The 26,594-nt window shown below is 43.9% G+C and overlaps 1 protein-coding gene across 1 annotated transcript; it reads left to right on the plus strand.

Moving 5' to 3' along the window:
• Nucleotides 1–3,485: 3,485 nt before the first annotated feature.
• On the plus strand, nt 3,486–26,365 carry STAT2 (signal transducer and activator of transcription 2). Its single transcript, XM_060195145.1, has 24 exons — nt 3,486–3,636; nt 8,903–9,046; nt 9,195–9,348; nt 11,269–11,364; nt 11,472–11,561; nt 11,656–11,731; nt 12,245–12,330; nt 12,485–12,633; nt 15,763–15,921; nt 16,029–16,121; nt 16,739–16,798; nt 17,885–17,902; nt 18,130–18,223; nt 18,690–18,737; nt 18,831–18,914; nt 19,467–19,565; nt 19,669–19,804; nt 19,930–19,982; nt 20,101–20,195; nt 23,159–23,298; nt 23,481–23,663; nt 23,886–23,943; nt 24,890–25,236; nt 25,494–26,365. Exons 2-24 carry the CDS (start codon nt 8,916–8,918, stop codon nt 25,634–25,636), a joined length of 2,592 nt encoding a protein of 863 aa, XP_060051128.1. The 5' UTR covers nt 3,486–3,636; nt 8,903–8,915; the 3' UTR covers nt 25,637–26,365.
• The last annotated feature ends 229 nt before the right edge of the window (nt 26,366–26,594 follow it).

Consider the following 26,594-nt stretch of genomic DNA (forward strand, 5'->3'; position numbering starts at 1 on the left):
TATGTGTGTGTTCAAAATCCAAATCTTTGGGGCCAGGGAGGTAAGGCCCTCAATTTCATCCTTAGCACTGCATAGTGTATAGAGTTCTGGTGTTTCTCTCTCTGTTAAAAAATAAAATCCGGGAGTCGGGCGGTAGTGCAGCAGGTTAAGTGCACGTAGCACAAAGCATAAGGATCCGGGTTAGTGGCCCTGGCTCCCCACCTGCAGGGGAGTCGCTTCACAGGCGGTGAAGCAGGTCTGCAGGTGTCTAACTTTCTCTTCCCCTCTCTGTCTTCCCCCTCCTCTCTCCATTTCTCTCTGTCCTATCTAAAACAACGATGACATCAATAACAGCAACAATAATAGCTACCACAATAATAAAAAAGGGCAAAAAAAGGGGGAAATAAATAAATAAATGTTTTAAAAATAAATAATAAAAAAAAATCCAAGGGGTCGGGTGGTAGCGCAGTGGGTTAAGCGCACATGAAGCGAAGTGAAAGGACCGGCATAAGGATCCGGGTTGGAGCTCCTCCTCCCCAACTGCAGGGGAGTCGCTTCACAAGTGGTGAAGCAGGTCTGCAGGTGTCTATCTTTCTCTCCCCCGCTCTGTCTTCCCCTCCTCTCTCTATATCTCTCTGTCTTGTCCAATAACAACGACCGCAATAACAACAATAATAACCACAACGATAAAACAACAAAGGCAACCAAAGGGAAAAAATGGCCTCCAGGAACAGTGGACTAGTAATGTAGGCACCGAGCCCCAGCAATAACCCTGGTGGCAAAATAAATAAATAAATGTTTTTTTAAATATTTAAAAAAATAAAATCGAGTGGTCCCAGAGATGGCGCAGTGGATAAAGCGCTAGACTTTCAAGCATGAGGTCCTGAGTTCAAAAAACCTAGCAGCACATGTACCAGAATGATGTCTGGTTCTTTCTCTCTCTCTTCCTATCTTTCTCATTAAGAAATAAAATAACAAAATTAAAATAAAATAAAATCCAGAGTCAAGTATAGTTTACTTGGACAATCTGTTAGCCTTGTCATGGTCACGACACAGATTTGAGCATGAGCCCCACTTCATTAAAGCAAACTTTGGTGCTATGGTCACTTTCTCTGTTTCTTTCTACTTGAAAAAGTCCGCCTGAAGCAATGAAGTCCCACTAACAAAAATTAATATATCAACTAATTCAAACCCAGGAGTCAGGAGATAGCTCACCCAGTAAAATTCCCACCATGGGCCCTAGATGCAAGCGTTAGTACCATATGGGAGCACTGTGGCACTGGGGAAATCCTCATGGATGGTAAAGTAGTGCTATGGTATCTTCCTCCTCTATCACTCTTTCTCTCTCTAAAATAAAGATAATGAAATGAAATAAAGTAAAGAGAATAGAAAACCTGGCCTGTGTTGGCCCATGTAATCCACAAAAGAAAATATCAGAACTGCGTGGTGGTACATCCAGTGGAACTTATACATTACCACGCTGAGGACGTAGGTTCAAGTCTCCATCCCACCTGCAGTGGGGAAGCTTCACAAGTGGTGGAGCACTGCTACAGAAATCTCTCCCCCCTTACTGTTGATCTCCCCTCTCTATCTTTCCCTCATGGCCTATTTAAACAAAAACAAAACAAACAAACCAACAAAAAAATGGCCACTGGGAATGGTGAAGATATGGTCATGTGGGCAATGAGTCCCAGTGGTAACCCTGGTGGGGAAAAAAATCCAGGGTCCACAAGATAACTTAACAGGTAGAATGCATGCTTACCCTGATGACGAACTTGATTTCATCCCCAGCTCCAAGTGGGAACACCATTGATGACTATAGAGGTGCTTTGGTATTCTCTCTGTCTAAGAATATAGAACAGAACAAAACAAAACAAGCAAAAAAGCCCTTGATGTTACTCACACATGCTCAAGGCCCTAAATTCATTCCAGTCTCCAAAAATTAAATTAAACCCCCAAATCTCTGATTTATTAAAGGGGAAGTTTATGCTGTAGGAATGTAGGAATAGGAGTGTAGAAATAGGAATATATTTTTTTGGTCCTCACTGGGGCTTCCCCATTCCAAATCTATCTTTTGTTTGTTTTTTCAGACAGAGACACAGAGAAATAGACACCACAGCACCAGACATTTCCTTCAGAACTTTGGGGTTTGGGTTCATACCTGATTCTCAGCCATTGCAAAGCAAGCTCACTTTTTAAGTAAGCTATGAATTGTATATATATATATATTTTTTTTTCTCTTTTTAAAAATGTATTTATTTATTTGGCCGGAGCACTGCTCAACTCTGACTATGACAGTTCTGGGATCGAACCTAGGGCGTAGGAGCTTCAGACATGAAAGTCTTTTTTAAATTTAAATTATTTAATGGATAGATGTGTAAGGAGGAGAGAGAAAGTAGAGACACTTGCAGCATTGCTTCATCATTCATGAAGCTTTCCCCGACGCAGGTGGAAGGCCACCTCATCCTTGCCTTTGATAATGTGTGCACTCCAATGAGTGTGCCATAGCCAAGCAGCTCACTTCTTTGCTCCTTGCTATCAGCTTTCCACCAGTTACTAGGATACCAATAGCCTGCTAATGATAAAATTAAAGTGCTAGATAGGGTCCCAAATGTAGGAATTTTACAGTTAAAGAATTTGGAGGGTTAGAGAGATAGTATAGTGGTTGTGCAAAATAATTTCATGCCTGAGGTCCTAGAGGTCTGAGGTTCATCCCTAGCACCACCAAAAGTCAGAGCTGAGCACTGCTCTGGCTAAATAAATAAACAAATGAACAAGCTCAGCAATCACTGACTAGTAATTTAATTTGCTTCAAGAGCAGTATTTTACTTTATTTTTAAATTATTATTATCTTTATTGATTTACTGGATATAGACAGCCAGAAATCCAGAAGTATGGAGGAGCTGGAGAGGGATTTAGACAGAGAGAAACCTGCAGTACTGCTTCACCACTTGCAAAGCTTACCCCCGAAGGTGGGGACCAAGGGCTCGATCCTGGGTCCTTGCACACTGTAACATGTGCACTCAACTAGATGTGCCACCCGAACAATATTTTACATGTATAAAATGGGGATGAGTTTCATCTTGTTGGGGGTTGTGGAAATTTAAAATGATACACTGAGTTTAAAGCGTTTAATACGATATTGTCCAAGAACGAGTTTGTTTTCATTACTTGAGCCCTCCTCTTCCTATTCCCAGTCTGTCAAAATTCCGGTTCCACCTCTGGGAGGGGGGGGGGTGGCAGTCTCGGTTCTGTTTCTGTACTCTGTTCTCAGAAATCAGCTGTTCCAGACCTGGGCTGGTCTAATAAGTGGACTCCTCCTGCCGCGGGCACAGGGCGGAGCTTATAGATCTTCCCACCAATCGCTGCAGCTGGAGATGAGGCTTCGACCCTGCTGGTCCCGCCCGGCGGGGGTGGGCGGGGTCGCGAGCGCACCAATGAGGAAAGAGTTGACCTGAATGGCAGCTAGCCTCGGGCTTCCTGGTTGCAAGCCGAACTGCGCTCTTTGACCGTCTACGCAGGACGAACCGCGGGGGGCGGGCCGGGGAGAGGGGAATGGGCCCCAGCTGAGGGCGGGGCGAGAGGTGTTGTTCCCGGTTCCCTGGGGGCACCGGAAGCCGCGATCGGAGCCGCTGGAGGGACTGAGACCTCAGCCAGGTACTGGCCTTGAGAGGGGCGCGAGGTGCGGGGCTTGGGGGGCGAGCTTCTTCCTGGGAGGGGTGGCTGGCTCCCGGGTTAGCGACCTCGGTTCCCGAGTTACAGCAGGAGCTGTCGCCTGCTGCGTCTTGGATCTCCCCCTGCTGCCCTACCTAGCATCCAACCCGAACGCCCCCTTCCAAAATTCCCTTTGCAACCGCTGGCACCCAGAATCTGTCGGTTGCCTTGGTTCAGTGTCTTAGGTGACTCGTTTGCCTTCTACTCTGTGCTGCTTTTTGTTCTTACTCAAAAACTATCTGCAAAGATAGATACAGTTTACCATACATACTTATTTGTTATGTTAAAAATTTAAGTTCCAGAAATGTGAGACGCAGGGGCATGGTGGCAGCACATCTGCTTAAGCGCACACACTAAAGAAAGGTGAGACCTGTAAATGCAAACTTGTCTCAGAAAAATCTCTATTGAGCTCATATTATGTGCCTAAGAAAGCGAGGCATAACGGAGAAAACTTAAGAATTACATCCCTTACCCTCACTATTAATTCGTTGGGGGGGGTGTGCTCCAGGTGTTTCGTTTTTTCGTATGTCAATGTCAGGGTTTATTTGCATCTTAGGTACTAGCTAATGCGTTACTTCCTTGAGAACTGAGACCTCTTCGTTTGTTTTTTTAAAAAAACAATACAGAGCACAGTTTTAAAAGTTAAACACTACTGAAAGGGCTAAAATGAAAACAAGTTACCCTGTTCAATCCTTCCTGTGTTCCTGCCTCAAGAGTGTGCATGCTGGTGGAAAAGAATCTCTTCCACTCCAGATATTTTTATTTGTAATAAAAGTCACCTGACTTTTAAGGCCACAGAAATGCATAGTTTGTTTTGCTAGAATCACGCTGCAAAAATAGTTAAGTTTTGTTTTCCTAAACAAACATCAGATGACAGTAGGCAGGACAAAGTGGGAGGAAATGTGGGGAGGAAGATTCTTTATCCCCACCCACCAACTGGGAGCTGAGCCTGAAGTATCTGTGGTGCTCTGGTTTCTCTCTGTCTGCCTCTTTCTCTCATGGAAACTCTCTTATCTCACATGAAATAAATAAAATGAGATGGCTCACTCAGTAGCATGTGCCTGAAACCCAAGATTAGAGAGCACTAGCTCTGGATGACAACGTCACATAGGAGGAGGATGAAGCAGTGCTGTGGGGTCTCTCCCTCTCTGCCTCTTTTTTTTTCTTCCTCTCTCTGTATCTGAAATAAAAAGAAATAGAAAGTGCTGAGCTCTCAAATTATACATTCTCCAGGCCATGGCCTGTAAAAGTGAAAAAAGGGGAGCCAGGCAGTAGTGCAGCGGGTTAAGCTCATGAGGCATAAAGCGCCAAGTACTGGCATGAGAATCTGGGTTGGAGCCCCCAGCTCCCCACCTGCCCTGGGGTCACTTGAAGCAGTGAAGCAGGTCTGCAGGTGTCTGTCTTTCTCTCCCCCTCTCTGTCTTCCCCTCCTCTCTCCATTTCTCTCTGTCCTATCCAACAACAACCTTAACAGTAACAATAATAATAACCACAATAACAATAAAATAACAAGGGCAACAAAAGGGAAAAAATAACCTGGAGGAGCAGTGAAATCGTAGTGCAGGCACCAAGCCCCAGCAGTAACCCTGGAGGCAAAAAAATAATAATAATAAGTAAAAAAAAGAAAATTCCTATTTGAAAATCAGTTTTGGGACTGGTCAGTGGTGCACCCTATTGAACATATTACATGTTACAAAGCACAAGGACTCAAGTTCAACCTCCCCGCCGGGGGAAAAGCTTTACAAGCAGGGGGAAAGCTTTACAAGCCGGGGGAAAGCTTTACAAGCAGTGAAGCAGTGTTACAGATATCTGTATCTCTGTCTCTGTCTCCCCCTTTACTCTTAATTTCTCTGTCTCCGTTCAGTAAATAATAAGTTAATTGAAATTAAACTTTAAAATAAATCAGTTTTGAAGACTCTGGAGTTGGGAGTCATGGATTAAACACTGGACTCTCAAACATGCAGTTCTGAATTCAGTCCCTGGCGTCAAACGTGTTAAGAGTGATGTTCTAGTTCTCTCTCTTTCTCTCTCTCATAAATTATTTATCAAAATGAGATTTGAATGAAGTTCCTGGGTCTCTCATAAAATTAAGAACATATGGGAGTCAGGCGGTAGCACAACAGGTTAAGCGCATGTGGTGCAAAGTGCAAGGACTGGTGTAAGGATCCCGTCCAAGCCCCCGGCTCCCCACCTGCAGGGGAGTCACTTCACAAGCGGTGAAGCAGGTCTGCAGGTATCTATCTTTCTCTCCCCCTCTCTGTCTTCCCCTCCTTTCCCCATTTCTCTCTGTCCTATCCAACAATGACAACATCGATAACTACAACAATAAAAAAGGGCAGCAAAAGGGAATAAATAAATAAATATTAAAAAATAAAATGTATTTAAAAAATTGAGAACATACATGAAAACAATTAAGAGACTGACAGGGGTGGTTTGTACATTTAAATGCCACAGGCCAGAAATATAACCCAATAGTAGAGTGTATGCTTTGTACATATGAGAAATTCTGGATTCATTGTGGAAGACCCCATACCTAAAAAAAAGAAAAGCAAGAACAAATTAAATAATGGAGCTGGAGAAATAACTTACTTTGGATAGTCTGCTGCTTTGTCCTGTGTTACCCGGGAGCCCAGTTCCTACCACATTGAAGGAAGCATTGGTGCTATGGTTTTCCTTCACTCTTTTTCTTTCTTTTTTTTTTTTTTTTTTTGCCTCCAGAGTTATTGCTGGGGCTCAGTGCCTGCACCATGAATCCACTGCTCCTGGAGGCTATTTTTTCCCCTTTTGTTGCCCTTGTTGTTTAAGATTGTTGTGGTTATTGTTGTTGTTATTGATGTCATTGCTATTGGATAGGACAGAGAGAAATGGAGAGAGGAGGGGAAGACAGAGAGGAGAAGAGAAAGACAGACACCTGCAGACCTGCTTCACCGCCTGTGAAGCGACTCTCCTGCAGAGGGGAAGCCGGGGACTCAAGCCGGGACCCTTACACTGGTCCTTGAGGTTTGTGCCATGTGTGCTTAACCAGTTGCGCTACCTCCTGACCCTCTTCTCTTCTCTTCTCTTCTCTTCTCTTCTCTTCTCTTCTCTTCTCTTCTCTCTTTCTTCTTCCTCTTCCTCCTCTTGGCCGCCCCCCTTCTATCATGAAAAGAAAAGTGTCACACTCTTAGGGCTTTGAATGGCCCCTTGTGCCTCTATGAGCTGGTGAGATAGTAGTGCTCAAGTCAAGAAAATATAAATCTGGGGGCCAGTCGGTGGTGTACCTGTTTATGCACACACAGTACAGTGTGCAAGGTTCAGGTTCAAGCCCCTGGTCTCCCTGCAAGGGGAAAGCTTCACAACTGTTGAAGCAGGGCTACAAGTGTCTCTCTGTCTCTTTCCCTCTCTTTCTCCCCCTCCACTCTCAACTTCTGTCTAGCTCTATCCAATAATAAATAAATAAATAAAAGGTTTTTTTTTTTTTATTTTATTTTTATTTATTTATTCCCTTTTGTTGCCCTTGTTGTTTTATTGTTGTAGTTATTATTGTTGTTGTTGTTGTTGGATAGGACAGAGAGAAATGGAGAGAGGAGGGGAAGACAGAGAGGAGGAGAGAAAGATAGACACCTGCAGACCTGCTTCACCGCCTGTGAAGCAACTCCCCTGCAGGTGGGGAGCCGGGGTTCGAACTGGGATCCTTATGCCGCTCCTTGTGCTTTGCGCCACCTGCGCTTAACCTGCTGCGCTACAGCCCGACTCCCAAATAAAAGGTTTTTAAAAAAAAAAGAAAAAAGAAATCTGGACAGTAGAGAGAGTACAAATGATTAATCATTTATGTCATTTCAGTTTTTTTTTTAAATAAATTTATAAAAATACCAAAATAAATAAATAAATAAATAAATCTTCTGGAGCTGGGTAGTGGTGCACCCATTAGAGTACACATATCATAATGCACAAGGACCCAGATTCAAATCCCTAGTCCCCACTTACAGGGGCAAAGCTTCATAAGCTGTGAAGCAGGGCTGCAGGTGTCCCTTTCTCTCTCCTATATCTCTCCTTTCCCTCTCAATTTCTCTCTGTCTCTAACCAATAAATAAATTATTGGGATTGGATGGTGATACACCAGAGATGACCAGTATGCTGGTAAAAATAATAATAATAAATAAAAACAGTAAATCACTGAGGAAGATACATGAAATACAGGTGATAGAAATATTTTAAATGTCTGTTGAAGCTAAATGATTGGCATATATGTGATCCTTGTACAATTCACTCTACTTTGATATATTTGGGGGTTGGGCCATAGCGCAGCAGGTTAGGCACACATGGCGCAAAGCACAAGGACCGCCATAAGTATCCCGGTTCAAACCCCTGGCTCCCCACCTGCAGGGGGATCGCTTCACAAGTGGTGAAGCAGGTCTGCGGGTGTCTTATCTCTCTCTCCCCCTCTCTCTTCCTGTTGATTTCTCTCTGTCCTATCCAACAACAAGGGCAACAAAAGGGAAAAAATAGCCTCCAGGAGCAGTGGACTTGTAGTGTATGCACTGAGCCCCAGCAATAACCCTGGAGGAAAAAAAATAATAATAGTAATAACCATTGAAACAAGAATGCCGTGGTCTGGTCTTTCTCTCTCTTGTCTTTCTAATAAATAATTTTTTTAAATGCCCACATAGTGGAGCTCTTAAATATTACTGCCTGGAAGAATATTCACCAAAGCAATAATAATGGTTACTTCTAGACAGAAAGGAAGAGACTAAGATTGGGAGGATAGTCAATATAGATTTTGAAATTTTTTCATGCATTTCTTTCACCTGTATGTTTTTTTGTTGTTGTTGTTGTTGTTTTTTTAATTCAACTTGTGAGACTGGTCAGTGGCACACCAGGTTAAGCACACATGGTATGAAGTGCAAGGACCCTCACAAGCATCTGGGTTTGAGCCCCTGCTTCCCCACCTGCAGGGGGCTTGTTTCACAAGCAATGAAGCAGATCTGCAGATGTCTCTCTGTCTCTCTTCCCCCCCTCCCCTCTCAATTTCTCTGTCCTATCCAATAAAAAAAAGAAAGAAAAGTGGTCACCAAGAGCAGTGGATTTATGGTGCAGGCACTGAGCCCAAGAGATAACCCTGGAGACAATAAACAAACAAACAAACAAACAGACAAATAAATTTCAACTAGTAATACTAAATAATCATGAGACTGTGATTAAGTCCAGCTAAATTTCCTGCACCTCTCAGACTCAGCCTCCAGATGGCGCAGTGGGAGATGCTGCAGAATCTCGAAGGCCCATTTCAGGAGAAACTGCACAGACTCTATGCAGACAGTCACCTGCCGGTGGATGTTCGGCAACACCTGGCTGCCTGGATTGAAGACCAGAACTGGTGAGTCCTTCAGGAACCTAAGAGGATTAGGAAAATGGTTCCTTTATTCTGAGGTCCCAGGATCTTTGAGACAAGGGTAAGAAAGGGGTGGAATGCCTCAAAACAGCAGCTACTCTGAGATACTAATCTTGTCATTCCCGGGCCCCAGGGAGGAAGCTGCACTGGGAAATGATAATGCCAAGGCTGACATGCTCTATTTTCACTTCTTGGACCAACTGAGCACTGAGTGGGGCCGTTACAGCCAGGACCCTGAACACTTTTTGCTGAGTCACAACTTGCGGAAATTTTCTCGGGATATTCAGGTACTTGGGGCCAGTTATAAGGAGGTAGGAGTGGAAACTGAGTATAGAGGAGTATGGTTAGGGTATGGAACAGGTTGTGGAGACGCAAAGGATAGGGCAGGTGTGGGTCAAGCAGAACAGAGCTCTGCAATTGAGGGATCCCAGACAATCTAGATAGCTCTGTTGGGAAGAGGTTTAGATTGGGGAAACTGGTGGTAGAAGTATCTAGAGACCCTAAAAGAGAGTTGTTATTGGGGTCATAGTAGTGAGGGCCTGGGGCGATTGAATGCAGTTGATTTTTTATTTTGTTTTTTAATTTTATTTGTAATTAACAATGTATTTGAAGTTTGTAAGAATACAGGGTGGAGTTCCACAATGTACCCACCACCAAGGTTCTGTGTCCCTACTCTTCTACCTCCCAGTGATAACCATCATAGTTCTCACAGTCTTTTATTTATTTATTTATTTATTTATTTATTTATTTTATCTTTTTTTGCCCTTTTTTTTTTTGTTGTTGTAGTTATTATTGTTGTCATTGATGTTGTCCTTGTTGGATAGGGCAGAGAGAAATGGAGAGAGGAGGGGAAGACAGAGAGGGGGAGAGAAAGATAGACACCTGCAGACCTGTTTCACCACCTGTGAAGTGACTCCCCTGCAGGTGGGGAACCGAGGACTTGAACTGGGATCCTTACACCGGTCCTTGCGCTTTGCACCAGGTGTGCTTAACCCGGTGCACTACCGCCCGACTCCCAGTTCTCACAGTCTTAAAAACAGTTTGGCACTTCTGTTTTGTTTTGTTTTATGCAAGTTCACATGTATTAGTGAAGATTCCACATGAGTGAAACCACCTGGTAGTTGTCTTTCATCTCTTATTTTTCTTAAGTATAATCACCTCTGGTTCTGTCCATTTTGTTCCAAAGGCTACAAAATCATCTTTTTCATTGCAAAGTAGTATTCCATGAAGTATATACCCCATAATCTCTTTAGCTTGTCATCTGTTGCTGGGCATTTATACTACTTCCAGTCTTTGGCTATTATAAATAATGCAGCTATTAACTTAGAGGTGCGTATGTCCCTTCAAATTAGTGTTTGAATGTCCTTTGGATAAATTCCTAAGAGTTGTATTGCTGGATCACAAGGTAATATTTAAGAACTCTTCATACAGTCTTCAGAAGAAACTACACCAGTTTGCATCCCGCCGGCAGAGTAGCATTGTCCCATTTTCCCCACAGCCGCTCCGATACCTGTCACTTCCTGTTTTGTTGATATAGGCCATTCACAAAGGTGGGAGATGGAATCTCGGTGTAGTTTTACTTTACACTTCTCTAATGATAAGGGAAATAGAGTATTTCTTTATATGTCTGTGGGACATGTATACCTCTTCTTTAGAAATTTTCTTTTTGGGTCCGGGAGGTGGCACACTGGTAAAGCTTTGGACTCTAAAGCATGAGGTCCTGAGTTCAGTCCCTGGAAGCCCATGTGCCAGAGTGATGTCTGGTTCTTCCTCTCTTCTCCTATCTTTCTCATAAATAAATAAAATCTTAAAAAGAAAGAAAGAAAGAAATATAGAGATGTACAGGAAAACATTTTTTTAAAAAAGAAATTTGTCTTTTTAGTTCTTTGACCCACTTTTTTTTTTTTTTTAGTTAGTTATGGTTTTTTTTTTTTTTTTACCAGAGCACTGCTCAGCTGTAGTTTATGGTGGTGCAGGGGACTGAACCTGGGACTTTGGAGCCTCAGGCATGAGAGTCTCTTTGCATAACCATTATGCTATCTACCCCTGCCCTATGATTTTTTTTTTATCTTTTGTAGCTCTGTACCAATTCAGTATAGATGTTTTATATCAGTCACTTGTCAGCTGTATGATGTGCAAATATCTCTTCCCATTTACTCTGTAAAGGCAGTTGATTTTGATCGAGCCTTTCTTTTTCTCTACCACAGGCCTTCACCAGGGGTCCTACCAAATTGGCCGAAATGATCTTTAACCTCCTTCTGGAGGAAAAAAGAATTTTGAACCAAGCTCAGAGGGCTCAGTTGGTAAGGACTCAAGGAGTTTGTCTCAGAACAGGATTCCCCCACATGTTGTGACATCTTTTCAGGGCTGTAAGATCAGAGATCAAATGTGTTTTGGGCTTCTATTTCAGGAACAAGAAGAGCCTGCCCCAAGAGCACCTGTGGAGAGTCAGCAGCATGAAATTGATTCCCGGACTGTAGAATTAACAACTATGATGGAGGTTGGTAGATTTGGCAAGAGTGGGGAGGAGGGGGACATGGTTCCACCTGCCTCCTGACAGATGCAGCCTTACATGGGTCTCATTCCTCCTACAGAAGCTGGTAAAATCCATCAGCCAACTGAAAGATCAACAGGATGTCTTCCTTTTCCGATATAAGGCTCATCCCCCAGGTAGGAAGTATATTAGGTGTGGGAGAAAGACAAGTATCTGCCAGGAGACCAAGGATGGAGACCTCAGACCTGTTGCCACACAAAGCTAGATGCACCTGGGTAGGTTTTGGAGTTGCGGTTGGCAGTGTGGCCTAGGAGAGCTAGCAGATGTTGGAAATGTAGGCAAATCTGCCTTAGCAGATTGAGTGGACTTCTACTTCAAACATAATTACACAGAATTCTCTTGAGGAGGATGGCAAAACAGCTCACTTGGGTAGTACACTGCTTTGCCATTTGCATGACCCAGGTTGGAGCCCAACCCCCACCTCACTGAAGGAAGCTTTGGTGTTGTGGTCTCTTTTAGTTTCTCTCCCTCTCTTTCTTTCCTTTTTCTATCTCTTGAAAAAAAAAGTCACATAAGAGTTTCTCCTTCTCCCTCCAAAATCTTCCCCTACCCCAGTGGAGTCTGGGTCAGGAAGGAGAGAAGGAATCCTAGATCATGGTTCTTGTCTCACTCCCCCTCTTGCCATCCAGAGAGAGTATCCTCCTTGCATCCCCGTCAGACCCGAGAGCTACAACTTCTACAAGAAACTGCCAATGAACTGGACAAAAGGAGAAAGGTGGGAGGCAGAGAATAGAAGGAGGGGGCTGGGGAACGGAACTGGGTCAAAAGAAGCATCTGGGAGTCCTGGTCTCTTAGCCTGGGCTTCTTTGTCTCTCCATCCCCAATCAGATGGTGAGAAGTACTCAGCACTCACTTGGTGTCTTCCCCAGGAAGTACTGGACACCTCCAAAGCTCTGCTAGGCCGATTAACTACGCTGGTCGAACTGCTGCTGCCCAAGTTGGAGGAGTGGAAGGTCCTGCAACAGAAAGCCTGTATTGGAGCCCCGCCACAGCAAGGGTTGGAACAGCTGGAGCAGTGGTAAGCTGCACCACCTAACTCACCTTCATAGCTTCTGAGATCAGGCATGTTCAGGGTGGTATGGTTACAGACTTACACACCTCTGGCTCTCACTGATCTTAGCATTAGCCACCCACTGTGCTTGGAAGCTGTAATGCCCTGTATAGACAAGTAGCATTGCCACCTTAACTTCTGCTTTCCAGAGTGATACTAGTTACCTTATCTGACTACATGCAGCTTCTTATCATCCAGGAGGCCTGGAGCCCATTCTTTGTCTCTTTACTGCAGTGAAAATAATGGACTAATTTACTTTTTGGTTCCTCCTCCCTTTTTAAATTTCATTTTATTTAATTTTTTATATTTACTTATTTATTTTCCCTTTTGTTGCACTTCTTGTTGTAGTTATTATTTGTGTTATTGTTGTCATTGTTGGATAGGACAGAGAGAAATGGAGAGTGGAGGAGAAGACAGAGGGGTGAGAAAGACAGACACCTGCAGACATACTTCACCGCCTGTGAAGCGACTCCCCTGCAGGTGGGGAGCCAGGGGTTCGGACTGGGGTCCTTAAGCAGGTCCTTGCACTTAGCAACATGTGCGCTTAACCCACTGCGCTACCGCCCAACTCCTTCCTCCTTTCTTTTTATCACCTAAAGCCTACTTTTATTCATTTATTTATTTATTTATTTATTTATTTATTTCACTTCAATGAAGATAATACCAAAAGGGAAGGAAGGAAGGAAAGCTTTTACCTATTACCTAACTATCTAGTTGTAGTTACTATGATGTTTTTATTGCCACTGGGACCTTGCATCTGCATAATTTCACTGCTCCAGCAGACTTTTTTTTTCTTTCAGTTTCAGACAGAGACAGAGAGTGCAAGAGAGAGAAAGAGAGAAACCATAGCACCTCTCCACCACTCATGGAGCTTCTCTTTGGTGCTATACATGGTCCTCCTGTGTGATGCTTGGGGCTTAAACCCAGGTCCTCACCTGGTAAAGTGTGTGCTTTAATGGGTGAGTTATCTCCTGGACCCTATAATATTATTTTAAAAATTCGAACCATACTAAAGCCGCCAAGATATCTCACCTGGAAGGGTGCCTGTTTTGCATGCATGTGACCCAGTTTCCAGCCTGGCTTCCGCCGCATTGGGAACTTGGGCTCTCTGGTCACTTCCCCTTCCTCCCTGCTTTTCTGTGTCTATCTTTATCTGATAGTCATCCTGGAGCAGTGGTATCTCATTGATTGATTGAAAAATTGAATTATAGTGTCTATTTTTGTTTTGAAACCTATGTGTTTCTTTTTTCAATTTAATAGCATATTTATCCATGTCATTTTTAGTGGCTGCATCATAATTCTCTGTATGAAGTAACACGATTTAATTATCCATCTCCTATTTTTGGACATTTTTGTTGTTTTTCATGTCCTGCTACTTTTTCCTAGTAAACTCTTGGTTCTGTATTATGTGTATTGTGAGGTGGAAAAAATAGCCAGTGTGTCCTTCAAAACTGAATAAAAAAAATTATTGTTGCCTAGGAGGTGGTACAGTGGATAGTGTTGGACTCTCAAGCATGAGGTCCTGAGTTCAGTCCCCAGCAGCACATGTACCAGACTGATATCTGGTTCTTTCTCTCTCTCTCTCTCTCTCCCTAATTAGTAAATAAAAACTTTAAAAAAAAATCTATTGTTTTAAATATTTTCTCATGTGTGTTACCTGGGAGGTGGCACAGTAGATAACATGTTATCTCTAGCATAAGGTCTCAAGTTTGATCCCTGGCATTGCACGTACCAAAATGATGGTGTGGTTCTCTCTCCTCTTTCTCTCTAGTAATAAATCTTTAATAAAATAAATATTTTTTTCTTTGAATATTTACTTATTTATTCCCTTTTGCTGCCCTTTTTGTCTTATTGTTGTAGTTGTTATTGATGTCATTGTTGTTGGATAGGACAGAGAGAAATGGAGACGCCAGTGAAACAAACCCCCTGCAGGTGGGGAGCCAGGGGCTCCAACCGGGATCTTTACTCGGATCCTTGTGCTTTGCGCCACATGCGCTTAACCTGTGGCGCCATCACCCGGCTCCCATTAATTAATTTTCTCATAAGAAAAATATTTATTTTGGGAGTCGGGCGGTAGAGCAGCAGGCTAAGCGCACCTGGCGCAAAGCGCCAAGGACCGGAATAAGGATCCCGGTTGGAGCCCCCGGCTTCCCACCTGCAGGGGGTTCGCTTCACTGCCAGTGAAGCGGGTCTGCAGGTGTCTGTCTTTCTCTCCCCCTCTCTGCCTTTCCCTCCTCTCTCCATTTCTCTCTGTCCTATCCATCAACAGTGACATCAATAACAACAATAATAACTACAACAATAATAAAACAACAAAGGCAACAAAAGGGATAAATAAATAAAATATTTTTTAAAAGAGCATCACTCTGGTATATACCGCCCGACCCCCTAGTGTTTGAGTCTTAAGCATAGCATATGCTTGAGTGATACTTTAATGCTCTTTTTCTCAATAAATAAAATATTTTTAAAAAAATAGAAAGGGAGTCGGGCGGTAGTGCAGCAGGTTAAGCGCACGTGGCGCAAAGCGCAAGGTCCTGCGTAAGGATTCTGGTTCGAATCCCTGGCTCCCCACCTGCAGGGGAGTCGCTTCACAGGCGGTGAAGCAGGTCTACAAGTGTCTGTCTTTCTGTCTTCCCCTCCTCTCTCCATTTCTCTCAGTCCTATCCAACAATGATGACATCAATAACAATAATAACTACAACAACAATAAAAACAAGGGCAACAAAAAGGAAATAAGTAAATAAATATTTTAACAAAGCTTTAAAAAATAGAAAGTTAGCTTTATTATATTAATAAACTTGTTACCAGTTTTATATGAGAAAGCAGCTTTGATTGTCATTTCTTAGATTATAAATCTTTTTTTTTATCATTTTCTCATATTCTTCCTGGCTTCCTATTATTAAAGTTATTATTGCTGCTATTGTTATTATTTTGGTCCCAAACTTTATTTATTTATTTATTTTACTAGAGCACTACTCAGCTCTGGTTTATGGTGATTCAGGGATTGAACCTGGGATATCTAAGCCTCAAGTATGAAAGCCTTACCCATAACCATTATGCTAGCTCCCCAGCCCTGACCTGTTTCTGTTCCACCAGGTTCACAGATGGAGCTAAGCTATTGTTCCATCTCCGACAGCTGCTGAAGGAGCTGAAGGGATTGAGTGCCCTGGTCAAATACAAGGGTGACACTCTTTCCCAAGGAGTGAGCTTGCTGGAGGCCCAGGTCACAGAATTGCTACAGCGTCTGCTCCACAGGTCTGAGAGCCAGAAAGGGCCCTCTGATGACTAGAGAGGAAGGGGGAGGCACAGGGAGCCATTCTAATTGACGCGGAGCTATATATTTTCTCTGCCTATCTTTCCAGAGCCTTTGTGGTAGAAAGCCAGCCCTGCATGGCCCAAACTTCCCATCGACCCCTTGTCCTCAAAACTGGGAGCAAGTTCACTGTTCGAACAAGGTTGGCATTTCCAAAATCATTCCTATCTCCTTTTCCCCTCAATTCACCTACCTCCCTTAATTTTTTCACTTGCTTTTCTTCAGTATCTGGTCAGGCCTGGGAGGTAGCTCACCTGGTAGAATATGCTCCTTCCTTACTATGCATGTTACCATGCATAACCGTGGGTTCAAGCTTCCACACTCAGAGAAGCCCCACAGATGGTAGCGCAGTGCTGTGGATGTCTCTCCCACTTTTTCCTCTACCTGAAATAAAAGAGTGAGAAAGTTAGTCTGGGAGCAGTGGCACTGGGCATGAAGAAGACCTCAAAGAATAAAGAACATACAAAATGTAGTCTATCCAGGAGATTGAGATTAACCATTTCCCTCCATCCAGATCCCTTCACTGAGGCCAAAGAGGTAGTTCACTGGCTTGGTAGATAGCCTGCATTGCCAGACACACCACACAGGTCTGAGCCCCAGTATCACATGGGGGTTACTATGACAACAGAGGTGTGTGATGACTTCCTTCCCCTCTTTCTGTCTATCTGTATGCATGAAAAAAGTGGACTGAAGTGATGAAATCAGTGTGAGGCCTCCTTCCATAAAATAAATAAATATTTTTTTTTTTCTTTCCTCTAGGCTGCTGGTGAGACTCCAGGAAGGCAGTGAGTCCCTGACAACAGAAGTATTCATTGACAAGTAAGTTAGGACAGGTCAAGAGTGAGACCAAAGAGTGAGTAGCTGGTAGGGTGGAGGAAACACACACTCTTCAAGACAATCTCCTGGGCTGTGTTCTCTCTCTCTCTCTCTCTCTCTCTCCCTCTCTCCCTCTCTCCCTCTCTCCCTCTCTCCCTCTCTCCCTCTCTCCCTCTCTCCCTCTCCCTCTCTCCTTCTATCTCTGACTTATTTATGAACTAGAGCATATGGTGCCAGGAATTGAATTCAGGACCACATAATTAAGGATCCACTGTACCACCTGCTGTCCCTCTCCCACATTTCTGCATCATAGAAATAATAATTCAGGGAGTCAGGCAGTAGTGAAGCAGGTTAAGTGCAGGTGGTGCAAAGCACAAGGACCTGTGTAAGCATCCCAGTTTGAACCCCTGCTCCCCACCTGCAAGGGCTTCGCTTCACAGGTGGTGAAGCAGGTCTGTAGGTATCTTATCTTTCTCTCCCCCTCTCTGTCTTCCCCTCTTTTCTCCATTTCTCTCTGTTCTATCCAACAACAACGACATCAGTAACAACAACAATAACTACAACAATAAAAAAAACAATAAGGGCAACAAAAATGGAATAAGTAAATTTAAAAAAAAAAGTCAGTCTAGGAGTAAAATTGCTCATTCATATGTCCTTGCTCTACAGAATAAATATAAACAAATAAGTAATACCTCTCATCTTTTGTTTTTATGTGACATGCAGCTTGTCAGAGGCTCGTTTAATTGCTATATGAACCCTGTGAGTTAGAGGTAGAGTACATGATTTGCAAACATGAGGTCGAAGGTTTAATCACTGTCCCATATATGTCAGTGCATGTTCTGTCCTTCTTTGTGTGTGTCTCTCTCTCTCTCTCGATAAGTAACTAAGTCAAATAAGAGAACAAGCTAAGATCTTAAGAATTTAAATTTTAAACTAATTTAAAATCTTATGAGTTAAAATGAATCTTATGCAAGGCTACATAGTGAAGTACAGGTTTGGATTTGAGCCCAAGTCTGTCTGATCCCAAAGTCAGAATTATTAGCCTCTACATTGTTTTTCTTCCTAATGGCTTTTTGCATTTCTTTTCAGGAATCCTCAATCTCAAGGGTAGGTGCCTGACGAGCATGTTTCAGATATCTGTGTTCTGCATGACCTGCACAATGCTTGGGGTAGCTGGGGACACAGACAGGGAGGAGAGTGATTTGAGTGGGGGATGGACAAAGTGGTAAGGAGGGGCATCTGGAATGTAGTGCAACTTTCCTTGTTTTCCTGATATGTTTTTAAAATAACTTTGCTCTCACCCTCCCTCTTTCATCTTCTTCCTCCTGGAATAGCTTCCGGAAGTTCAATATTCTTACCTCAAATAAGAAAACTTTGACTCCAGAGAAAGGGCAGAGTCAGGGCTTAATTTGGGATTTCGGCTACCTGGTAAGATGAATTAGTAACTTTAATTTCTTCTTCTTTTTTTTTTTTTAACTGCCAGCAGTTATCACTGGGGCTCCTTGCTGGCACTTTGAATCCACCACTCCCAGGCAGCCATTTTTCCCCTTTTGTTTTCTTTCTATTTTGTTTGATAGGACAGAGAGAAATTGAGGGGGATGGGGAGATAGAAAGAGAAAGAAATAATAGACAATTGCAGACCTGTTTCACTTATTGTGAAGCATTCCCTCTGCAGGTGGGGAGTAGGGACTCAAACTCAGGTCCTTGTACATGGTAAATATATGCACTCAATCAAGTGTGACACCACCTGGCCTCCAGTAACTTTAACTTATAGTTCAAAGAAACGGGGGCTGGAGAGAAATTCCCAAACCTTGAGAGGTCTTAAGGGCAAAACAGGTTCCAGGGACCTTATGGTCCTTACTCTGACATTCTCTCTCCTTCCCCTCAATTGCAGAGCCTGTTGGAACAGCGTTCAAGCAGTTCAGGAAAAGGCAACAATAAGGTAAACCCTGGACAGAGGATGAGGTTGGGGGTAGGGGGGAGAGGGGACTTGCTGACAGAGGGCCCTCTCGTCACTGTATCTTTGGCTACACAGGGGCTACTGAGTGTGACAGAGGAGCTGCACATTATCAGCTTCACAGTCAAATACAAATACCAAGGTCTGGAGCAGGAACTGAAAGTGAGTAAAAATGAAAGGCAGAGAGAGGTGATACAGATGTGAGAGCAGGTATAGGATCAAACAGAAGCCTCTGAGGGTGGGATCTTGCCCCTGCCATTCTTGAAGCAAAAAATATATCCATAGCCATGCAACCCAAGAGATGACATAGCTGTAGTACTCTGTCATTATAAGCATGAAGGCTTGCCCTACTTTCCTCTCTCTCTACCGATCTATTGTGAAATAAATAAAATAAATCTTAGAAAAAGAAATGGAAAGTCAAAAAGAGAAAATAGAGGAAAAGAAAAATATCACAGGGGCCAGGTGGTGGCGCACCTGGTTAAGCGCACACATTGTAGCGCACAAGGACCCAGGTTCTAGCCCCCGGCCTCCACCTGTAGGGGAACAGCTCCACGAGTGATGAAGCAGGGCTGCAGGTGTCTCTCTATCTCTCTCCCTCTCTATCTTCCCCATTCCTCTCAATATCTCTGTCTCTATTCAATAATAAATAAATAAAATATAATAAAAAATAATATAGTAAAAAATATATATATATATCACAACCTCTCTTCTCAGACGGACACACTCCCTGTGGTAATCATCTCTAATATGAACCAACTCTCAGTTGCCTGGGCCTCAGTTATCTGGTTCAATCTGCTCAGCTCAAAACCCCAGGTAGGCCATGGGGGTAGTAGGAGAGAGGTGACAAGTATGGGAAGTGGAAATAGGATGTAAATACACTGCTTCAAGCTGTCATGCCTTCTTCCCAACCCTTCAGAATCAGCTGTTCTTCTCCAACCCTCCCAAAGCCCCCTGGAGCTTGCTGGGCCCTGCTCTCAGTTGGCAGTTTTTGTCCTATGTTGAACGAGGTCTCAACGAGGAACAACTGAACATGTTGAGGAATAAACTGTTTGGTATTGGCCTTTTTCTCTCAGCTTCTTCCCAGCATTTGTTGCCCCACCCTCTGTCCTTTTTAATTCCAGGCCCCCCCGGCCTTACGTGCCTCCTTCCACAGTCTGAACTGCCTGTTTGCCCATAGGTCAGAATTCTAAGAAGGAGGACGCATCACTGTCCTGGGCTGACTTTATCAAGGTGATTCTGGGGGAGCTGGATCCAGCCCCCAGTCCAACTACTGGTCCTTCCCAAGTCATAGCTTCTCCACACAAGGAACCGCTCCTTATCTCTTCCTGCCTTTCCATGCCTTCTTCAGCGAGAGAGCCCCCCTGGAAAGCTGCCATTCTGGACGTGGCTGGACAAAATTCTGGACCTGGTACATGACTACCTGAAGGATCTCTGGAAAGATGGGTGAGGCTTCCCTTGATCACTTCCCTCTGCCTCCTCCAGTCTGCCCAATGCCAGGTTCCTTTCTGGCCTTGATTGTGGACTCTGCATCTTTTTTTTTTTAATTTTTTTATTTTATTTTTGAGAGAGATGAAGACACACACACACACACCAGAACACTGCTCAGCTCTGGCTTATGGTGGGGAGGGGGATTGAACCTGGGACTTATTTGCCTCAGGCATGAGAGTCTATTTGCATAACCATTATGCTGTCTCCCCTGCCCTCTGCATCATCTTATGGCAAATAGGGCAAGAGAGAAAAATGCCTCACATTTGCAGTAATGGCTTTAGCAGTATTTGTAGAGCATATACTGTGTTCCAGGATCTTCTGGATACTTTTGTGAATTCTCTCATGGTGGTGGGTGTTGCCACCTTCATTTCAAGTAAGAAAACTATCACTTGGAAACTGTATTTATTTACTTATGTATTTATTATTTGTGGGCCAGAAAAATAGCTCATTTAAATAGACTTCTGCTTTATCTTGTGTGAAATGCAGTTTCAAACCCAGCCCCCACTGCATTAAAGAAGTTTTCAGTTCTATGGTCTCTTCCCTTCCCCCCACCCCATATTTGAAAAAGTCAATCCTAAGCAGAAAAACTCTGGTGATGAATATATATATTTGTTGGAAAAGTCATGATGCATTTTTGCATAGAAAAAAGACTTAGAATACACACACACACACAGTGTGCCTCTGTGCATGGCTGAGGCTTCATGCATATGCTGTTTCACCACTTGGGGCCACTTTTTCATTCAAATAGACAGATAGCACTTACCATGTGGTGCTGGCAGTGGGCTTGAGTGTGGGCCACATGCATGCCCTACCCTATGAGTTCTCTCTTCAACACCCTTGGAAAACTTCTTTAAAGAACTTAAGGTGGGAGTCAGGCGGTAGCACAGTGGGTTAAGCGCACGTGGCACAAAGCTCAAGGACCAGCGTAAGGATCCCGGTTCGGTTCGAGCCCCCGGCTCCCCACCTGCAGGGGAGTCGCTTCACAGGCAGTGAAGCAGATCTGCAGGTGTCTGTCTTTCTCTCCCCTTCTCTGTCTTCCTCTCCTCTCTCTGTTTCTCTCTGTCCTATCCAACAACGACAACATCATCAACAACAAAAACTACAACAACAAAACAAGGGCAACAAAAGGGAAAATAAATAATAATTTAAAAAAAAAATTTAAAAAAAAGAACTTAAGGGTCAGGTGGGGTGGGATGGGATGGGTAGGGTAGTGAGCACCAGGTTAAGCACACATAGTACAAAGCACAAGGATCCCAGTTCGACTCCCCAGCTCCCCCACCTGCAGAGGGGGTTGATTCACAAGCAGTAAAGCAGGTTGGCAGGTGTCCATCTTTCTCCCTGTCTTCCCCTCCCCTCTCAATTTCTCCCTATCCTATCAAAAAAAAAAAAAATTCAAAAAAATGGCGACAGGAGTAGTGGATTTTTAGTGCAGGCACCGAGCCCCCACCAGTAACCCTAGAAACAAACAAAGAAAAGACCTTAACGGGCTGGGTGGTAGCACATCTGGTTGAGCACACGTGTCATTTTAAATTTTTTTATATTTATTTATTTTCCCTTTTGTTGCCCCTGTTATTTTTATTGTTATTGTTGTTATTGATGTCATCGTTGTTAGATAGGACAGAGAGAAATGGAGAGAGGAGGGGAAGACAGAGGGGGGAGAGAAAGATAGACACCTGCAGACCTGCTTCACTGCCTGTGAAGTGACTCCCCTGCAGATGGGGATCCAGGGCTGTAACTGGGATCCTTGCGCTTCACACCACATGCCCTTAACCCACTGCGCCCAACTCCCGAGCACAGGTGCTATAATGTGCAGTGACCTGGGTTTAAGCACCCAGTCCCCACCTGAAGAGGAAAAGCGGGTAAGTGGTGAAGCAGTGCTAAAGGTGTCTCTCTGTCTCTCTTCCTCTCTATCTTCCTTTTCCTTCTCAATTTCTCTTTGTCTCTATCAAATAAATACATTACTCAAAAGTAAGAAGAACTTAAGGGCCAGGTTCCAGCCAGTGGTGCACCAGTCAAGTGTATACAGGGACTATGTTTGAGCTCCCACTCCCCACCTGCAGGAGGGAAGTTTCACGAGCAGTGATGCAGGTCTGAAATTATATTTATCTTTTTCTCTCCATCTCTCCCTCCCCTCTCATTTTTTTTTTCTCTGTCCTATCAAATAAAACAGAGAGAAAAAAAAGTGGCTGCCTGGAGCAGTGGATTCGTAGTGCTGGCACCAAGCCCCAGAGATAACTCTAGTGGCAAAAAAGTGATTTTCATCTGTGTGACCTCATTGCTTCCTCAACCTTTTCCAATCCTGGGAGGTGAATATTGTTAGTAAAATGAAGTGACTTGTCCAAGATGGAATGGCTTATATTTAGGATATTTAGGACAATGAGGATCAAAAGCTGCTTTTCAGGAGTTGGGTGGTAGCACAGCAGGTTAAGCGCACATGGCACAAAGCGCAAGGACCGGCATAAGGATCCGGGTTTGAGCCCCTGCTCCCTCACCTGCAGGGGAGTCGCTTCACAGGCGGTGAAGCAGGTCTGCAGGTGTCTATCTTTCTGTCCCCCTCTGTTTTCCTCTCCTCTCCATTTCTCTCTGTCCTATCTAACAACGATGACATCAAATAACAACAACAACAATAATAACTAAAACAAGGGCAACAAAAGGGAAAATAAATAAATAAAAATAATAATATATATATATATATATATATTTTTTTTTTTTTTTTTTTTTAACCAGAGCACTGTTCAGCTGTGGCTTATGGTGGTGTGAGGGCTTGAACCTGGGACTTCGGAGCCTCAGGGATGAGAGTCTGTTTGCATAACCATTATGCTATCTACCCTCCTAAATAAATTTTTTTTTTAAAGCCACTTTTCCTCTACAAGGGGGCAAGAAGCAGGAGGACTTCACATCTGCTTTCTGTGTTTCAGCTGGATCATGGGCTTTGTGAGTCGGAGCCAGGAGCATCGACTTCTGAAGAAGACCATCTCTGGCACCTTTCTGCTGCGCTTCAGTGAAACGTCATCAGAAGGGGGCATTACCTGCTCCTGGGTGGAACACCAGGATGATGGTCAGCTGCTCTGCTCTGTCTTTCCCACAGTCTCCTTGTTATGCTCCCTCCCCCCCCCACCACCCCTTCCCTTATCCTCTGGCTCTTTCCACAACCCCTCAGCAGGTTTAGGACTGGACAGCCAGAGTTCAGAACTCCCTAGCCTGGACTCTTCCCTCAGACCTGACTTCCTGTATCCTCAGATAAGGTAGTCATCTACTCAGTGCAGCCCTACACCAAGGAGGTGCTGCAGAGACTCCCGCTGACCGAAATCATCCGCAACTATCAACTGCTTACTGACGAGAACATCCCAGAAAACCCACTGTGCTTTCTCTACCCTCGAACCCCACGGGATGAGGCTTTTGGTCGCTACTACCAAGAAAAAGGTGAGAATCACTGACAAGCTTCACTGGCAGGTTGCAGGGGTCTTGGCATCTGCAGCCCCAATTCCTGCCTTCCAGGCATAGGAGCACTGGTATCCCCAGAAGTTAAGGGTTAGTCTGTGAAACTGGTAGTTACAAGGAGCTGTAACTATCAGGACCTTCTCACACTAGGGGACTTGGGCTGTGTGTCCAATCCACTTACTTTCTGTGTATGTTCCCCCATAGTTAATCTCCAAGAACAGAGGAAATACCTGAAACGTAGGCTTATTGTTGTCTCTAATAGGTAAGATGTGAACTCTTCATCTTTTCTAACCCTTTCTGGTAGACATAGTGACCAGAACCTGGCTAATTCTGGACTCTGCAACCTTCTCCTGCTGGCCCACACTCTCCCACCCTTGAAATTTTGTTGCTGCTTTTTCTGTTCTTCTAGCCTTATCCTGTTTTTCTGTTGCTATTTTTAAATTGTCTTCACAGAAGTTCCCCAGTAATAATGGTCATAATCACTAATATTATTTGTGATTATACCACTAATAACTAATGTTATTTGGGCATCTACTTTTACCAGCCATAGTACTAGATTTATTCATTTTAAAAAATCTTTAATTATCTTTATTTATTTATTGGATAGAAAAAGCCAGAAATCAGGGGGTTGGGCAGTAGTGCACCAGGTTAAGGGCATATAGTACAAAGTGCAAGGACCTGAGCGAGGATCCCAGTTCCAGTCCCATCCCAACCCCAGGGAGGTTTGCTTCACAAGTGGTGAAGCAGGTCTGCAAGTGTCTATCTTTCTCTCCCTCCATCTCTATCTTCCCCTCCCCCTCTCACTTTTTCTCTGTCCTATTTAAAACACACACACACACATATCAAATCTTTTTGTGGTCCAGGAGGTGGTGTGGTGGATAAAGCACTGGTCTCCCAAGCATGAGGTCCCAAATTCAATCCCCGGCAGTACATGTACCAGAGTGATGTCTGATTCTTTCTCTCTCTCCTGTCTTTCTCATTAATAAATAAATAAAATATTAAAAAGAGAGAGAGAAAGCCAGAAAGACACCTGCAACACTGCTTCACCACTTGCAAACCTTTCCTTCTGCAGGCGGGGAGTGGGGGCTCAAACCTGGGTCCTTGCACATTGTAACACATGCACTCAACCAGGTGCATCACCATCTAGCCCTCTAGATTTTTTTTTTTTACAACTCTTCTTTCATGTATGTCTGTCCTGGATTGTCCAGACAGGTGGATGAGATACAACAACCCCTGGAGTTTAATCTGGGGTCAGAAGTGGAGTCATTAGAGCTGAAGACCAACCTGGCTTCAGGGCAAGAGCCAGGGGTAAACCTGGAGTTAGAATCACTGCTGGAAGCAAGGCTGGATCTGGGTTCAACTTCAATGCCCATGCAGGAGTTCACCCTGAAAACTGCATTTGAGTCCACACTAGGCATGGAACCACCACGAGTGCCAGAGCCTAACCTGGGACCAGAAATAAAGCTAGAGCCTTTACCACTGCTTGTGACAGAGCCAGTTTCAGAGCCAGAGTTGCCTCCTGATCTGATAAACTTGAACATGGACGAGATGGAGAGTAAGTAATGAGATGGGGCTAGGGAAGACGGAGCACATTTCTTTTCCCAACTGCCCCCACCCGCCCATCCAGAATGTCTCTCCATTTCCTCACTGGAGAGGAACTATTAGGATATGTCCACATGCCTTACCCTACCCCTCCTAAATGCCCCTGAGGCTCTGATTGGGTTCCCACTGCCATGCTCCTTCACTTTCCCTGCTGGGTTGGGAATTCCTTGTCTAAATTCAAGGCCTGACTTCATTCTCCCAATTACCTAGTCTTTGGAAACATGAAGCTTGAAGATATCATGCCAAATGGTGACCCAATGTTGACTGGCCAGAATATCATGGATGAAGTTCATGCCGTCTGCCACCCCAGCCATTTCTCCATGGATGGACCCTTGGTGCATTCTGACTACTAGGAACCACATTTCTTCTGTTCTTTCCATATCTTTTGCTCCTTCTGTCCCTGACATAATGATGATGTTCTCCCAGGATGGGAAGTCAAGGCATGTGCTCCTTTGGAACTGGATTAAGCCTGGGATTTGGGGAGCGCCCCATAATATGGGCTAGGAAGGGGACATCAGTGAATTAAAATACATTGGATCCTAGAGGGCTGCCTGCTGTGCTGGGAGATAAAGAAATTCTGGAGGCAGGCCAAGATAGGTGAGAGGCCCTTGGAGGACTCCGAGCAGCAAGTCCTTTCTGGTAGTGGAAGGACTTTAGCATTATAGTACTTGGCGAGGCTGCACTACTTCCTCTAGCCTTTGGTGAAGAATGGAGACACGTGATAGCACTCTGTTTATCTCATCTAGTTCCCTTGGATCTAGAATAGCACTTTCTTCTTTTTTTTTTTTACTTTATTTTATTATTTTATTTTTTTAACCAGAGCACTGTTCAGTTCTGGCTTACAGTGGTGTGGGGGATTGAACCTGGGACTTTGGAGCCTCAGGCATGACTTTCTTTTCTTCTTTCCCTTCTTTTTCTGCAGTGACTGAGCTTTCTGCCTCAGCCCACCATGTGAAGTTCTTACTATGTGAAATTCCCAACATATGAAAGGAAGTGGAGGTCTGTCCCCATTTCTTCCCCTAGACTGCTCCTGCCAACTTAACATTGGAAGCTTTGCACAATAAATTTGTCTCATCACCATGCCCCAGTGCTTAGGAGGTAGATTACTGCTGGAGACTAGGGATGAGAATTTAGGAACTGTTTTTTATGTTACTGGATAGAATTTGTTGTTTTTTAGAGGAAGAAAAGTCCTGAGTCTTAGATATTTCTCTACTTAGATATCACCCCTTTCTCTTATATAATATATTAATTAGAAAAAGGGAGAGGGACCGTTTCTATTCCTTGGGCAAAGACCAAGTTTTTTTAACACAG

The sequence above is a fragment of the Erinaceus europaeus genome, chromosome 7 (genome assembly GCF_950295315.1).
Source record: "Erinaceus europaeus chromosome 7, mEriEur2.1, whole genome shotgun sequence".
NCBI classification, from domain to species: Eukaryota; Metazoa; Chordata; class Mammalia; order Eulipotyphla; family Erinaceidae; genus Erinaceus; species Erinaceus europaeus.

Excerpts from the sequence above, each read along its gene's own strand:
- STAT2 (XM_060195145.1), top strand. The coding sequence starts at position 8,916 with ATGGCGCAGTGGGAGATGCTGCAGAATCTCGAAGGCCCATTTCAGGAG. Across the intron at positions 9,349-11,268 it reads AATTTTCTCGGGATATTCAG|GCCTTCACCAGGGGTCCTAC; the intron begins GTACTTGGGGCC and ends TCTCTACCACAG. Across the intron at positions 23,299-23,480 it reads GGTGGAACACCAGGATGATG|ATAAGGTAGTCATCTACTCA; the intron begins GTCAGCTGCTCT and ends CTGTATCCTCAG.